At 38.7% G+C, this 16,163-nt stretch overlaps 1 protein-coding gene across 3 annotated transcripts in view; it reads right to left on the bottom strand.

Annotated features, from left to right (window-relative positions):
* The window catches only part of LPIN2 (lipin 2), a 49,752-nt gene that overhangs the window by 5,387 nt on the left and 28,202 nt on the right, over window positions 1-16,163 (bottom strand). For all 3 annotated transcript variants that reach the window (XM_065628768.1, XM_065628766.1, XM_065628767.1), the window contains exons 6-18: window positions 15,568-15,691; window positions 14,597-14,918; window positions 14,260-14,359; window positions 9,023-9,210; window positions 7,679-7,772; window positions 7,245-7,314; window positions 7,049-7,138; window positions 6,019-6,101; window positions 4,723-4,867; window positions 3,711-3,859; window positions 3,075-3,161; window positions 1,151-1,303; window positions 5-119 (exon numbers count right to left, since the gene is read on the bottom strand). In XM_065628768.1, coding sequence (XP_065484840.1) covers window positions 5-119; window positions 1,151-1,303; window positions 3,075-3,161; window positions 3,711-3,859; window positions 4,723-4,867; window positions 6,019-6,101; window positions 7,049-7,138; window positions 7,245-7,314; window positions 7,679-7,772; window positions 9,023-9,210; window positions 14,260-14,359; window positions 14,597-14,918; window positions 15,568-15,691 — 1,720 coding nt within the window. The remainder of the gene's footprint in view (window positions 1-4; window positions 120-1,150; window positions 1,304-3,074; window positions 3,162-3,710; window positions 3,860-4,722; window positions 4,868-6,018; window positions 6,102-7,048; window positions 7,139-7,244; window positions 7,315-7,678; window positions 7,773-9,022; window positions 9,211-14,259; window positions 14,360-14,596; window positions 14,919-15,567; window positions 15,692-16,163) is intronic.

The following is a 16,163-nucleotide window of genomic DNA, read 5'->3' as shown; positions in this document are numbered from 1 at the left end:
TTACATTGGGCCTGTTTCCAAAAGCAGCATAGAAAGGCTGTTTACTGGGAGCAAACAAATTCTTGATATCGTTCAAACATTCAATTTTGAACTTTTCAGGCTTCTTTTCTATTACTTCCCTAAAATAAAATTTCAACAGTCAAATTCTAAATCATGATTTGATAGAGGGTGTCGTCCTTCCCCCATTTATCTGATATTTACATTCTTGTTGCTTCCTGTTGCTAGCATTAATAGTATATAGACATTGGTCAGTAGTTTTCCAAGAATGATACAAGAGACAATAAAAAGAGTAAAACAATTGCTGTTTTCCAACATCCATGGTAAAAAGATAGGTGAATAACTTGTGCCTAGGCTAAGTAAATGGGATGAAATTCCTTGTTGTGAATGCAGCTTGTGAACTGCTTTTATTGTAGATGACCATCTGAATCAGAAGACCGAATCAAGTACACCTAAGCTTGTTACAACTCCTGCCTCTGACAAAAGAGTGCAGAAGGCCTATTAGTGACCTTAAGGGAAGTTGCTGCCATTGCTAGCCATGAATCAGTTGTTTTTACTAAACAACAAGCGAAACCAAAAAGACTTTTTCACTATTAGCTCTGTCCATCAAGAACAGGTAGACTATGGCTGGTTCAAAAGATGACCTGAGTTGAGCCACAGCAAAACTCCACATTGCTTTTTAAGTAGTCACGTATGGAGTACTCTCAATATCGCAAGATCATTTACTACGACAGTCTATATTCCCCAGCTCTTCTTCTTTTCCCTCTATCTTGCATAGTAGCACTGCACTACAATCCTTGCAGCTAGACTTGAAAAGACGAAATTGTACTGATACAAACAGAACTTAATAGTAATCAGTCATGGACTAGAGAGGAATGATGAAAAGAGAAAATGAGCTGCTCTATGACTGATATTTTGGGTTTTGTAGCCACTTCTAACGTGCCCACAGAAACAGAAGAATACTACAAGTGAAATTCAGACAAAATAAATAGCTTATAAATGAATGCTAGAGGGACGCCAAGTCTCAGTAGCAAACCTAGCATAGAGTGGAACGTTTGGTTACAGCTGTAATGGTCAGCATCCCAAATCTTTTTCATGTGCTGCTTTCTCTGAGATGGGGAGGGAATGGATGTATGAAATCCCACATGCTTACCTATGAAAGGCAGAAAACAAACTGCTGGGGGACAACATGAGAGGGCCCCTGGGGAGAATCGTTCCTTTGTCATTCACCCAGTGCAGGTATCCTCTGGTCATATCTGCCATCCCAATGGCACGGGCGGAACAGTACAGAAACTTGTAGCCATTTCTAGAAAATAATTGTCAACTTAGTTCATATTCCTGCTGAAGACTTCCTTTGCAAATGTAAGTATACAGTTATAGCAACGTCCAGAGGCACCAGCTTAGGTATTGACTTGTTGCAGTGCGTTGCGCACACAAAGACTTTTCCACTGGTAAAAAATCTGCAAGGCACATAGTAGCTTAAATACATGAGTCAACCAAAACTGAGAAACAGGAAGTACAAAAAGAACAGGGATGGCAATACTAAAATGACACAATTAGATGGATTAGACTGTGTTTAACTAAGGGCCACGTTCGTTTTATCCAGCTTCTTTCAGACCACCTGTAAGATGATAGCAATGACTTAAATTATTTGCATCACATAATACTGGATGCCAGATCTCGTCTTGGTTGTTGGATTTTTTCAGGTTGCTGGCAGAATTTGCAGCGCAGAGTGAAGAATGGATACCAAGCCGCATTCCTCAAGCCCCTAAATTGTTCCTGCAGACATTTGTATGTTCGTCTGTTATACAGATTTGTACACAGTTACTGCCTGCACAAAAGGCTTGAGTGTTTATGTGTATTTTCAAAGATTTGATTCAATTTGGCAAATACTTGCAAATCTACTTTTCTATTATGCACTGAATACAGAACATTCAAGTTCTCTCCCATAGACTGCAAGGGGCCACAGATGAAACTTAGCTCTATGTAACAAAGTGAAGGTCAACAAAAGACTCCAAGACCCAATATTTTTAGGAAGACTTCTAAATTTAAAACCAAAGATAAAAGTTGATTATTTTAAATGGATCATGAATTGTTTAATAGTGATCATCCTGTATTCCTCAGTAGCAAGTATTATATTTCTGTCATCACTATGCTTCTGAAAAACAGTTTGCTAAATGAAGGACCAAATTTGAAAGGGGGGGAAATACATAGGTTTGTTCTGCCTGAAGTTACTGGATATAAATATTCCAAGGCTATATACCTCTTAGATGAACAATACATTTATAAGGGTGCTGTTCACAGCACTTTTGAACTAAGCCAACTGCTGCGAGGGGGAAGTCATCTTTCCTCTCCTTCCTGCCCTCTCATAGGTACAGGGGCTGCCTCTGCAGGTTCTTGCATATCACAAGGTAAGCGTGGTCAGTCGACTAACCCAGAGAAGGGATGGGGAAACTGCCGTTTTGCTGAATTACTTTTCTACTGTTTTACTGAACTGCATCAGCTTACGTCAGAAGCACAACCAAGTGACAGAAAGCTTGAGCCAGGCCACCAACCTTCCCTTTGTGGCAGTGGCAAGTTGTTCATTGGGCTTGTTTCAGAACATGAAATCTATCCTAAGGAGCACTCGCTCGAGTTTGGTAGCAAACTTCTTAAAACACAAAATATTTGTGCATTGTAAGGATACTATTTAGGCTTGAACTTACACTGCACCATGTTGGTAATAGGCTCTATGATCAACCTAAGCTGGTGGAAACAGACATATGCATGACTAAGAAATTACTGATATTATGGTTCTCTTGTGTATTCACAATATTACACACATTGTTTAAGAACTAAAATGCAGAATCAAACATTTGAGAAGGGAACTAATAAAAGTGGTGGCTTCCACTCCTGTGAAGGTATATATCTGGGGAAAACACTTAGTTTTGTTTGTGAATGATGGAAGTAGCTCACTTCCCAACATTGAGACCAACGAATTGTAATAGATTGCGTAATTATTAACAACAATCCAGTTACCTGCCCGTTAATAACCAAATTCCAGAAAACCCTAATTGCTTCATAGATCACATACTCACTCATTTATGGAATGATAGAGTTTTGCAATGCCCTGATGAGTCCAGTCCTTGCCAAACTGAGGGAGGATGTGTCCTAAAGCATCAGACCTAAAAGCAAAATCAGAGTTAGCCCATACTAAGTATATGAGTTTTGTTAAAGACAACCACTAATGAATATACAATTTGTAACGAGTATTTACAGAAATATCTCTAGAGAAGGTCCTAACCATTTCAAAAGAGAATTTGTAACTGCTCCAGACAGAGCAATTAGTGGGGCCATACAGCACAAGTCAGTTTCCAAGTTAACCTGTGACTGCGAAATCTGGAGAAGTCTCACTGAAAGGGCAACAGTCATATGGTAAACATTGTTCTTTTAAAAGACCTTTTCTAGTTTGTTGTAAATTCAAGTAATAAATAAAATAAAAAATATTAAAAATATATAATATATATTACATATATAAAATATATAATATATGTATTATATATATATAAAAATATTAAATTAAAAAAAAAAATCAAAGCATCAAATGTTTTTCATGACGCCTAATGAACATCCCTTAATAGTCTTCTTAAATCAAGTTTATCTTATTTTGAAAAGGATAGGATAAGCAAGATAAAAATATCAAAGGAAATTTTAAAAAAGCCAGTGATACTTACTTGGTTATCGTTCCATCAATGTCCGATATGATGATTTTATCATTCCAGTTCCAGAGATATATTGTACCCGCACAACGACAAGTCCCTTGATACTGGGTTGTAATACTAAATACAACATCGTTAGGGCCATCTCTGAGTTTCAACTTTGCCTTTAGAATAAATGAAAATAATTGAAAATATAAGTTGCCCTCACTATAAAATTTTTAGAATTATAAACAAGCTACAGAAAATGGCTGGTATATTCTACCTCATCTTATTTTGATTAACTCATCAAAAAGTGAACCATGGTTTAACACTGGCACAGTTTTGCTGGTAAAGTCTGTCTGGTTGTCTGAGTACATGTATTTGTCCATAGCTCCTGTATCTGCTCACAGCAGCACTGACTGCAGAGTTAATAAAAGATATTTGACTCTCTGCTACTTTAATTCTTGCAGTTACAGTGACTTACAGTACTATCAAATGTAACTCCCACTTTGTTATAGTATGCAACAGTATCTTCTACTTCGTGGATGCTTTCCTCAAAATTCTTCCCTGATGAAGACCACATACTTAGACATCTGCAGATCTAACTTTTAAGTTAGACTGCAGTGAATAAACTGCATACCAATTTAAATGTATATTATTAGACTGTTAAGATGCCAGGATATCCAAACTACAGAAGTCAATGTCACTTTTTTGGCAGCACCTTAATATAGAAGTTTAATTATAGAACTTTGTGAGAAATTATTTTTTTTTAATCCAAACAGAGATTCCTAAAAAACACAACAGAAAAAAGTAAAATAAAAAATTCCCTGAAGCTGCCCACAGTAGCACTGGAAAATACTTTTAATTCCTTTTAAAATTTTAGATTTCCCCCTTCCTTCCTTCTACTGCTAGAAAAGTAACCTGAAGATCACTTTTCAATTTGTGAAATGTACCTATACATAATTTCTAAAAAGTATAAAATGTCCAACTTTTAGAATCAGAGTGGAATTATGAAGCACCCTATGTACAGGAAAGGCGTGCCACTTACTATTTGGTCTGAAGACAGCCTAAGTGACTTCTTATACGACGTAATGTTCCCATGGCTTGGATGCTCTGCTGGGGCAGAATCTATTTTCAGGGATTCCTTCAACTCCTGTGATGCTTCATCACTAGAAGAATCATCTTCTGGAGGCCTAACATGACATCAAACAGAACAAACGTAAGGTACAAAACATCTTCCCTTAATGGTGCAAGATTCTTATGCAAGAGTAATTTCTGCTTATGTTGAAGATTTGCTACTAGCCTGATAGCACAGATTAACAAAGTCCATGGTCTAGTGAATGCCCAGATAAAGCCCGTCTATGCCAACAAACAAATCAGACTTGTAATGCATGCTAGTATTGGGGTAGCTCTAAATAGTACTATTACTAGATGGCTCCATGCATGAGGAGTTTAGTACAGACACAGTGTCAAGTGATCACTAATCCCATGTTGATGAATGGGGTAAACTGCAGATGAAAAGGGATACTGAATGAGTAACTGTTTTGTTTTTTAAAAAAGCTGCCATGGCTACTGTATAATTTAAACTGTGGGTGATAAGTTAGTGGAGTAGCTCACCTTTTAAGCTTATTCACAGATTTATTTCTCTGCTGATTAGAGATTTCAAGATTAAAAGCAACGTTTAATTTCTCTGAAGTATTCAATCACGATATGTTTAGTTTCTTAAATCCTTAAGACACCAACAACACTTAGAAGTATCTTTGTAAAATCATGGGAGAATATGAGTATGGGGATTAAATTATCTAGACTAGGACAGTTTTGTGCTAAACACTGCTAGTTTTCAACCACAATCTTGGGCAACTTGTGCACTGTAAATAATGCTATTTTATTGTTTCAATTATTTAATGTTACAAAAAATCCACATGGTTTAAATTATTCATACAATATTAGGCTTTTACAAAAAAAAAAAGGAATGACAAACAGTATATCAGAAACAATACCACTATACTTACAGAGTACTGGCCCATTGCTAAAGGTTACCATATATGTCTTTGTTACTCTGTCAGTTATGTTACAATTTAAGAAGTAAACACAATAGGATGTAGGAAGTAATTGTAGTGTATTTGTAGTTCCTACAATGTTTGCTGCCACATTATTTTGCTGAATTGTTTGCCAGACACATCTGGTTTCTCTTCAGTAGCTTAGAGGAAAATGTTTCTTCCCATTGCAAATTCCTACTGAATTATTCAACCCAAAAAAAAAAAAAAAAAGGAAAAAAGGAAAAAAAAAGATAAAAAGAAGGGCCTTATTCAGTCCTCAAAATAGTCTTCAGGCAGGAACACACCTACTATTAACTTGCTCTTTTATAGTTGCTGGCAGTTCATGTGCTCTTTGTGTCTCAGTTTTCCCCTCTTTTGCCTCCGGTATCTAAAGCAACATGATAATAAAAACATATAGACATTTTAAGCATTTTAAACTGATCCGAGTTAATTCACAGTTCACGCTTAAGCAAATACCTATCAGTACAGTACATAAACTACAGGGTGTTTCAAAAAGATGGACCCAACATGTTACAATTACACAAAAATTTACAAACAGTTTCATGAGTTATCAAGTTTTGGTAACCTTTTTATAAATGCTCTGTGTTCCATCCACCTGCTGTACGGACTGTGAGAGTTTCATTCATGGGCGGTTCACGGTTGTAGAGATATAGTGATTTCAAATTGCGTCCATCTTTTTGAAATACCCTGTATATTATAAAGTCTCAAAACCGCTCATTCTGTAAATGATTTAAGAAAAGGATGCTTATGAATAATTGATCTATTAAAGCTTTTTATTATTTCAGGAAACAAAACTCTGCATGCTTGAAATTGAGAAGTACTAGTTTAATACAATTAATTTAGCATTAAAGGAGCTGTCAACCTCTAGGCTTGTAAAACTCACTTTTTTTGGGGAAAAGTAAATTTAAGGCACATACTTGAGGTTTAGAAAACTTAGTTTAGTCTAAAATGGGGTGCCTCAGCATAACATCTATGATGCAGTACAGATTTATAATATTTGTTTATACATTCTTAAAACATACAGCAGTGACTGAAGAGTAGGCTCTGACAACTGCTTATGGCTTAGAAGAAAGTATTTTAAGAATATTGTGCAACAGATGAATACAATAAATTTTGTTGAAGCAACTAGTAACAGCAAATAAAGAAGTGGTATTTAAGACTAAACATACAGAAGTAGCTACGGCTACTGCAACACTGAGTAACTCTCAGCTGCCAGAGACACAGAGCTACAACGGTGGCATTCTGAGGCACTTCTGGCAAATAAAAGCTTTTTCATTTTTTTAACAGCTGAGAGGAAAAATAGGTCTCAGTTACCTGTTTAGTCATGCTTTCTCTCTTGCGCCAGAACCACCACCTTCCAGACTTCTTTGGCATCTTTTCTTTGACCCAAGACTCAACAGTTGCCTGAAAAATTAGCCATGTTTTTAATTTGTATAGAAAAACAACATAAAGATACAATGTGTTACTACGCGCAATATATTTTTTAAAAACTATACGTGTATCTATTTACCTTGGGCAAACTCTTCTGAAACACCTGCAAACTCAGAATCATTGGAGCAGCCAACGCCCAGTTATAATACCTGTTTTAAAACACGTTATTGATAAGATATTACAAAATCTGACTAGAGGTCAATAAATATCAGTGTGCAAACTACCCTTTCGTTGATGAAAATACATATTTGCTGCCAACAACTAATATTAGAGTTTTCTGCAAGCAGACTTTAAACAATTCAACACCGGTGGTAATTGCTGGAAAAAAAAAAATCTCACTTCAGCTAAAACTAAATTCAATGCAAATCTTCAGTTCAAAATCATTCTCTTTGAGACTGAGACACAGATCCACCAGAAACACAAATTGCAATGGAAGCTGAGAAACGCACTCGATCTAAAGGATGGATTTTAAATGAGATGATCTGACCTAATTACATGATATAGAGAGTTTACCTGTTATAAATCCTTATTACCAAATTGGGATTGTCTATGAGTCCAGGGTTTTCAGCAAATTCATGATAAGTAATAATATGTTCCATGAATTTTTCTGCAATAGAAGCAGATTTTAGTTAAAAATAATACTATAAAATCCCAAGATGTTTGATTAGTTTGTATCTAGGAAAATGCCTTCTGTCACTTTAGAATCATTGCTGATCTTGTGGCATCACTCAAGATACGCTAATACGGCCCATCAAGAGCCTTGTGGCTGCTTCCTCAGTGACAGGGAAGGCCTCATACCACTTACTTCAACAGTCACATTAACGAGAATTAGAAAATTAGAAGAGGGAGGATAAGGAGGAGGAAGGAAGGAACTAATTCAGCTTGCAGGCTAGAAAAAGAGAGCCATGCTTGTCTAAGCAAGTTTTTTTTATTATTATTATGACAGGTAAGGGGCCTACATACTAAATTAAAAGAGGAGGGAGAAGGATGTTGTCAACTTTTCGGGGTTTTTTAAATCACCAACTATTAATAGCATTTTCATGACTACAGAATATACAGGTTTGCAGAAATTCATTATTTAGTACAAGACCCCTGCAAGGAAGACATCATTTTTTTAATCACATTCAGTATTACTACTGCATTACCAAGAGAGCTGTTCTGAGCCTTTATTTCATTTAAATTTGACTTGAGGCATTTAAATTTCACTTGATGCATTAGAGACTGGATGACCATTAAAAAAAAAATTTGCAGTACATGTTCATGAAAATTAGGTGCTCCTAGAAGTTCCCTCAAAAATGCATAGAACTCCAATATTAAAATTAACCAGAGCATTAAATCAGAAGAATCAGCTGGTAAAAAAGCTAAAGGTTAACAAATGTTTAGGATAGGAAACAAAGAACACAGGAAAAGATAGTCCAACACAATAGTAAAAGTTTTTTTAATCACTTTAAAAAAAAAAAACAACAAAAAAACCCAACCAAAAAACCCCCAAACAACTAATAAAGAAAAATTATCAGGCAATTGGAAAGAATACGCATTATGAATATTTATATAGGACTAAGCAAGTAATTCCAGCCAGAAAGAAGAGTAATTGGTCAGATATGCAATGTGTAGTGCAAAAAAGGAGACAGAAAGCTTCTCAAGACATCAAATGCTTTTGATTAATTTGAGGTTAAGTTCTGCTATCTCTGCTTGGCAGATGCTTGAGAATTTTAGAAAACGAAAGATTATCCATTCCCTTTTGTCAACGTGAGCTAATAATAAGCCAAAGGTTTGCAAGGTGGAAATTGATCATTCAAGCCACTTTGTTTAGCTGCCTGAGCTTGATTACCGTTTATGTTTTAGTCTTTCACATACCTTTAGAAATCTCTCCATTTTCATTGAGACCTCCACAAAGCGAAAGCGTAACATCAGGCAAGTCCATAGCAGAATCAGACATGCACTCTGTACCACTATCAGCAGCAGCACTTCCTACTGACTGGGGTGACTGGGAACCAGAAAGGGTATCTGACTCTGTCCACTGCCTGAAGCCTGGATCGGAATCACTAAAGAAAAGAAGTCCACATTTTCACTAAGTATTTCACTTCCAAAAAATGTATAGACTTTTAAGTTACATAACACGCTACTAAAAAAAAAAAATCATCTTGCTGTTGCATTTAAGTACTATGTCATTTTACAACATAAATTCAAAACAAAGAACAGACACAAACACACACACACTCCCAACCCTTCATAATACTGGCAGATTGGCAGTTTCCAGTTCTCCTAACATTCACCTAACCTGGGAAATAATTACATTTCTCTTGCTTTCAGCAAAATTGATTTAAATGAGGAGAAGATCCCGTACATTCTATTTTTGCACAATGCTGTGCTCCTCAATCTTCACCAGAAAGCTGTAGGATAAGAATAAAAGGAAAAAGGACATTGCCCGATGCTTTTAGAACACTGTTTGGAAAAAATACAATAGAAAAACATTTTAAAATAAAATTATCTTGTTGTCATCTAAGGTTAGAGTTATTAGTTTGACCCCAAGTAATGTAACCAATAAGTACTGAAAAGTTTAAAATTTTAGTTTTAACATAAACCAATAGACCCTTCTTCCTTATTAAGCTGTACTTTTACAAAGGTCCTCCTAGACAGTCATTCTTTTGGGGTGTATTTTAGGAGACAGGCACTGTGGCTACTCAAATCCCGGTGACAAGGCACTGCAGCTACTCCAGCCCCTGCAACAAGCACCGAAGAACAATTTCAAATGGGGCCCTGAGCAACAACAAGCCTTTGAACAAGTTAAACAGGAGGTAGTTCATGCAGTAGCCCTTGGGCCAGTCCCAGTCAGGCAAGATGTAAAAAACATGCTCCACACCAAGGCTGTGGAGAATGGCCTTTCCTGGAGCCTCTAGCAGAAAACCTCAGGGGAGGCTCGAGGTTGACCCCTCGGGTTTCAGAGTCAGGGATACAGAGGATCTGAGGCTCGCTATACTCCAACCAAAAAATAAATAAATAAATAAATAAAATAGATATCAGCAGCATAGAAGAGGTTTGAGCTGCTTCAGAAGTGGTTGGTACTGAAGCATAGCTCCTCCTGGCACCCCAAATGCTGGCGCTGGGCTGGATGTTCAAAAGTAGCGTCCCCTCTATACACCATGCAACACATGCTACATGGAGTAATAGGTCACACTGATCACACAACAGGCTTGAACAGGAAACCCCAGTCACCCAGGAATCATGGAATTGGATCACAGATTGGCCAGAAGGCAAAGATTTTGGAATATTGCTGGAGGATGAGGTGCTGAAGAGGCTGAAGAAATCCCGCTGTATAATAAACTACCAGAAAAAGCCAAAAAAAAATGCCCTGTTCATTGATGGATCCTGTTGTATAGCACAATACTACTGGAGATGGAAAGCTGCTGTATGGAGTCCTGTAAGACAAGTTGTAGAACCTGTTGAAGGAGAAGGTGAATTGAGCCAACTTGCAGAAGTGAAAGCCATCTACCTGGCTTCAGACACTGCTGACCGAGAAAAATGCCCAGTGCTTTCTCTCTACACTGACTTGCGGACAGTTGCAAATGCCCTGTGGGAGTAGTTACAGCAATGAAAGCTGAGCAACTGGCAGCATAGAGGCAAACCCATCTGGGCTGCCCCACTGCGGCAAGATATTACTGTCCAGGTAGAAAACCTGGTTGTAAAAGTTCATTATGTACATGCTCGTGTACCCAAGAGCTGGGCCACTGGAGAACATCAAAACAAAAAGCAAGTGGATCAGGCTGCCAAGACTGAAGTGGCTCAGGTGGATTTGGACTGGCAACATAACAGTAAATTATTTATAGCTCAGTGGGCCCATTACACCTCAGGCCATCAAGGAAGGGATGCAAAATGTAGATAGACTTGTGATTGAGGAGGGGACTTGACCATAGCTGCTACTGGACAGGTTATCCATGAATGTGAAACGTGCTGCAATCATAGAATCATTTTGGTTGGAAGAGACCCTCAGGATTGAGTCCAACCATAACCTAACTCTAGCACTAAACCATGTCCCTAAGAACCTCATCTAAATGCCTTTTGAACACCTCCAGGGATGGTGACTCCAGTACTTCCCTGGGCAGCCTGTTCCAATGCCTGGCAACCCTTTCTGTGAAGAATTTTTTTTCCTAATATCTAATCCTCCCTTGGCACAACTTGAGGCCATTTCCCCTCACCCTATCACTTGCTACTTGGGAGAAGAGCCCAACACTCTCCATGCTCCAACCTCCTTTGAGGTAGCTGTAGACAGCGGTAAGGTCCCCCCTCAGCCTCCTTTTCTCCAGGCTAAACAGCCCCAGCTCCCTCAACCGCTCCTCATCAAGCTTGTTCTCCAGACCCTTCACCAGCTTTGCTGCCCTTCTCTGCACTCTCTCCAGCATCTCAATGTCTTTCTCACGATGAGGGGCCCAAAACTGAACACAGTATTCGAGGTAGGGCCTCACCAGTGCCAAGTACAGGGGAACAATCACTTCTCTAGTCCAGCTGGCCACACTATTCCTGATACAAGCCAGGATGCTGTTGGCCTTTTTGGCCACCTGGGCACACTGCTGGCTCATGTTTAGCCGGCTGTCAGTCAACACCCTCAGATCCCTTTCTGCCACGCAGCTTTCCAGCCACTCTTCTGTAGCACTGCCTGGGGTTGTTGTGACCCAAGTGCAGGACCCGGCATTTGGCCTTATTAAACCTCATATAACTGGCCTCAGCCCAACGATCCAGTTGGTCCAGATCTCTCTGTATGGCCTTCCTACTCTCCAGCAGATCAACACTCCCACCTAATTCGGTGTCATCTGCAAACTTACTGAGGCTGCACTCAATCCCCTCATCCAGAGCATTGATAAAGAGATTAAACAGAACTGGTCCCAATACTGAGCCCTGGGGAACACCACTCCTGACCTGCCACCAACTGGATTTAGCTCCATTCACCACAACTCTTTGGGTACAGCCATCCAGCCAGCTCTTTATCCATTGAAGAGTACATCCATCCAATCAAATAAGCCAAGCAGTTAAAGCCTCTGTGGCATAGAGGATGATGGCTGAAATATAAATATGGGGAGGACTGGTGGATTGACTATATCACACTCCCACAAACCCACCAAGCCAAGCACTGTGTGCTTACAATGCTGGAAGCAACCACTGGATGGCTGGAAACATACGCCATGCCCATGTCACCACCCTGAACACTATCATGGGCCTTGAAAAGCAAGTCCTATGGCAACATGGCACCCCAGAGAGAATTGAGTCAGACAACAGGAATCATTTCTGAAACAACCTCATAGAAACTTGGGCCAAAGAGCATGGCATTAAGTGGGTGTATCACATCCCCTGTCATGCACCTGCCTCCAAGAATATCGAACGATGCAATGGATTGTTAAAGACTACACTGAGAGCAATGGGTAGTGGGACCTTCAAACATTGGGATACAAATTTAGCAAAGGCCACTTGGTTAATCAACACTAGGGGATCTGCCAATTGAGCTGGCCATGCCCTATCAAAACTTTTATGTACTGTAGAAGGGGATAAAGTCCCTGTAATGCACATAAAAAAATATGTTGAAGACGACAGTCTGGCTGACTCCTGCCTCAGGCAACGGCAAACTCATCCATGGGATTGCTTTTGCTCAAGAACCTGGGTGCACTTGGTGGGTAATGCTGAAGGATGGGGAAGTCCAATGTGTATGAACCTTAAGGGGATTTGATTTGGGGTGAGAATAGCCAATAATTTGAATTGTATAATGTTAATTGCTACATAATACTGTATGTCATCATTACTATGGCTGCTATATGCCATATCAATGGTATTATGGTAAGAATCACCCAGATTAACAAAGAATGAACTTTGATGAAACCGAGCAAAGAGCACTGATGACAGAACCACACAAGTGCAGCAGTGATGGAACCAGAGCTGGTTTCAGCATACAACAATCCAATACCACACACCATCTCTCCTGCCCTGAAAGACTCATGACAGATGGAGCCCAAAGTCATGGACGAAATGAACTCAACGGCCATTTTAGAGGGATGGCCCATGGACTGATGGAATGATATGTGTGTGTATATCAAAAGAAAGGCAAAGTGGTGGTGATTAATTGGAATATATTGGAGAGTGCGGGACCTGGGCATGACCTAGATGGTTTCGAGTAAGGGGCGCACACTGTCCTGGTTTCAGCTAGGACAGAGATAATTTTCTTCCTAGCAGCTGGTACAGTGCTGTGTTTTGGATTTAGAATGAGAATAATGTGGATAACAGACATTTATTTTTAGTTGTTACTAAGTAGTGCTTATATTAAGTCAGGGACTTTTCAGCTTCCCATGCTCTGCCAGCAAGGAGATGCACAAGCTGGGAGGGGACACAGCCAGGACAGCTGACCCAAACTGGCCAAAAGGATATTCCACCCCATATGACGTCATGCTCAGTATATAAACTTGGAGGAGCTGGCTGGGGTAGGGGTGATCACTGCTCAGGGCTGGGCTGGGCATCCATCAGCAGGTAGTGAGCAATTGCATTGTGTATCACTTATTTTGTAAATTCTTTATTAGCAGTAGTTGTATTAGTAGTAGTAGTAATAGCAGTATTTTCCCTTTCTGTCCTATTAAACTGTCTTTATTTTAACCCATGAGTTTTACTTTTTTTTTCAGCTGTCTTTCCCATTCCACTGGGGACAGGAGTGAGGAAGTGGCTGTGTGGTGTTTGGTTGCCTGATGGGTTAAACCACTACAACAGGGCATGAAAAAAACAAACTGATGTGTGCTTTTCTAGACATAGCAACACAACAAAATAGAGTAATGGTGCAAAAGGAGTGTGCAGTTTAAACTTCCCCTCCCTCTACATTTGCAGAACATACAGGTTGCACAAAGATGAAACCTCTCAGTAATGATCTCCCATGTGATCTTTCAATGTGTTTCTTGTCAAACCAGAAACAGATTTGCACAATGACATCAGTACCGATTACTCCACAAAAGCCTAGAAACTGGAAGTCCAATTCTCTTTACTAGAACTGGTTCATAAACAACTAAATCATACACATAACTCATATAATGCAACTGCAATATAGCAGAACCTTAATTCAAAATTACCTTTTGGGAAAGTAGAGCGCTGCAACTTCAGGTTCCAAAGCCTTTAGGTCGTCCAAGTAAATATCATCAGGCCCCTGATGATGACTTCGCTTGTGCACACCTGTTAATTTTAACAATTAAAATTCCTAAAATGAAGCTATCCAGATACATTAAGTACAAACATAATTGTAAAATATTCAGATTCACTTGTGGCATTTATAAATCCAAGATTTTAATTATAGCTTTACTCATATAAGTCTTCAAATAGGAAAAAATGAAAAAGCATATTTATACTTTTTCCATTATGGCTTCAAATTTGGTAGATCACACTGAAGGAAAGAATCACTTTATTATATACCTTTCTTTTTTGAAGGAGAGTCAATTTTTGCTATTGACTTTGTTTCTGGTAAAGGGTCCACCAACAGTCTAGAATTATGATCAGCATCTAATGGCAAGGGATCTTGCGGTTCTGTGATTGCAGAAGCAAGAGAATCTTTAACATCCATCTGCTTAAGAAGAGGATGAGTTCTTGGCTCAGGTTTCAGCACTGTACAGACAGAATCTTTCACATTATCATAATCTTCAACTTCGTCAGACCTGAGGATGACCCTAAAATGAGTCTTCTCTGATGGAGTAATGGTAGCTGTTCTGGGATGTTCCAGTTTCTCTTTCTTGCTTATCTGAAAAACAAAACTCTTGTCAATCCTTTCAATTCACATGTTTGTTTTATTCTGTTCTAAACATTGAACTTTTACTCATGGTACAAGTCCTGGTCACAAGCAAACTGAGTAAGAAATTAAACATGTATTTTAGCAACACAGAACGTGTCTTACCTTATTTGCAAAGTTCCCTGCAACAGGAGCTTTATACTAGCTTATTTACAAGTTCAGTAAAGAAACTGGCATAGAGGAAGCTCTGACTTGACCAAACCATGGCAAGAAAAAAGCATAAATGTGCACATACGAGGGCTTTTGTCACCAGCTGTCCTATTAGATAACAAATTTACTATATTAAGGCCACAATTCCTCTGGAATGAACTAGAACTTAGCCAAAAATAAAGGAAATTAATTTCTAAAGTTGCTTTCTTCAGTTTCAAACTAAAAATTCAAACATTTCAGATTTTTACTGCTAGCTTTTCTGGAATTACTTTGCTGACCAGCTTTTGAACTCACCAAATCCGACTACCAGCCAGCCACAAGGGGGTGCTACTTTCCTATTTCAGCTGAATTATTCTGAAGAACAGCAGCAGATTTCCAGTTCTCTCTTCGGACACTATTTTAGATATGCCAAAACTCAGTTTGTAAAGTTAGAGACAATAAATAAATTTACCTTGGTTGATTCTGGGAATCCTCCCCATGTCCATTCCATGTGAGATTCAGATCTGAGCAAGCTCTCAGCAGGTTTAACTTCTAGTTCTGAATCACTTTTAGGGCAGACTGGCTCAGAGAAAGGGCTAGCAAATCAACAAGAACAACAACAACAAAAAAAGAAAGCTACAGTGTTTAAAATGCATTTGTTGTGCAGCTATTGTAGAGTTTTCTACAGCTTAACAGAGCTTCAATTATTCGGCAACATGGCAAGAAGCCCAGAGGGTCTTCAGACAGTGAGAAATTAGGTTAAAACCAAAATCACATTAAAGGACTTAAACAGCAATCACCCTAAACAGATTCCTTCACTATATCTGCAGTGTAGGTATAGCTCTCCACTCAGCCCATGTTCCATTTTTCAAACAAAACAGAACAAAGTAAAAAGTTTATCTGAAGGTATGACAGAAATGAGCTTTAAGTTCCTTTCCTCTTTAAAAACATAGCATTTAAGCTTGCTATGCCAAGACTTGAGTAATAAAAGTCCTGCAGACATAAATCACAAAAGCACGAAACAACACAAATTCCCAATGTGGGGAAAACAACATTAACAAGATAGCT

The sequence above is a fragment of the Caloenas nicobarica genome, chromosome 2 (assembly GCF_036013445.1).
Source record: "Caloenas nicobarica isolate bCalNic1 chromosome 2, bCalNic1.hap1, whole genome shotgun sequence".
Taxonomy (NCBI): domain Eukaryota; kingdom Metazoa; phylum Chordata; class Aves; order Columbiformes; family Columbidae; genus Caloenas; species Caloenas nicobarica.
Note: the sequence above shows the minus strand (reverse complement) of the source record. Positions and strands in the feature narration are given on the sequence as shown.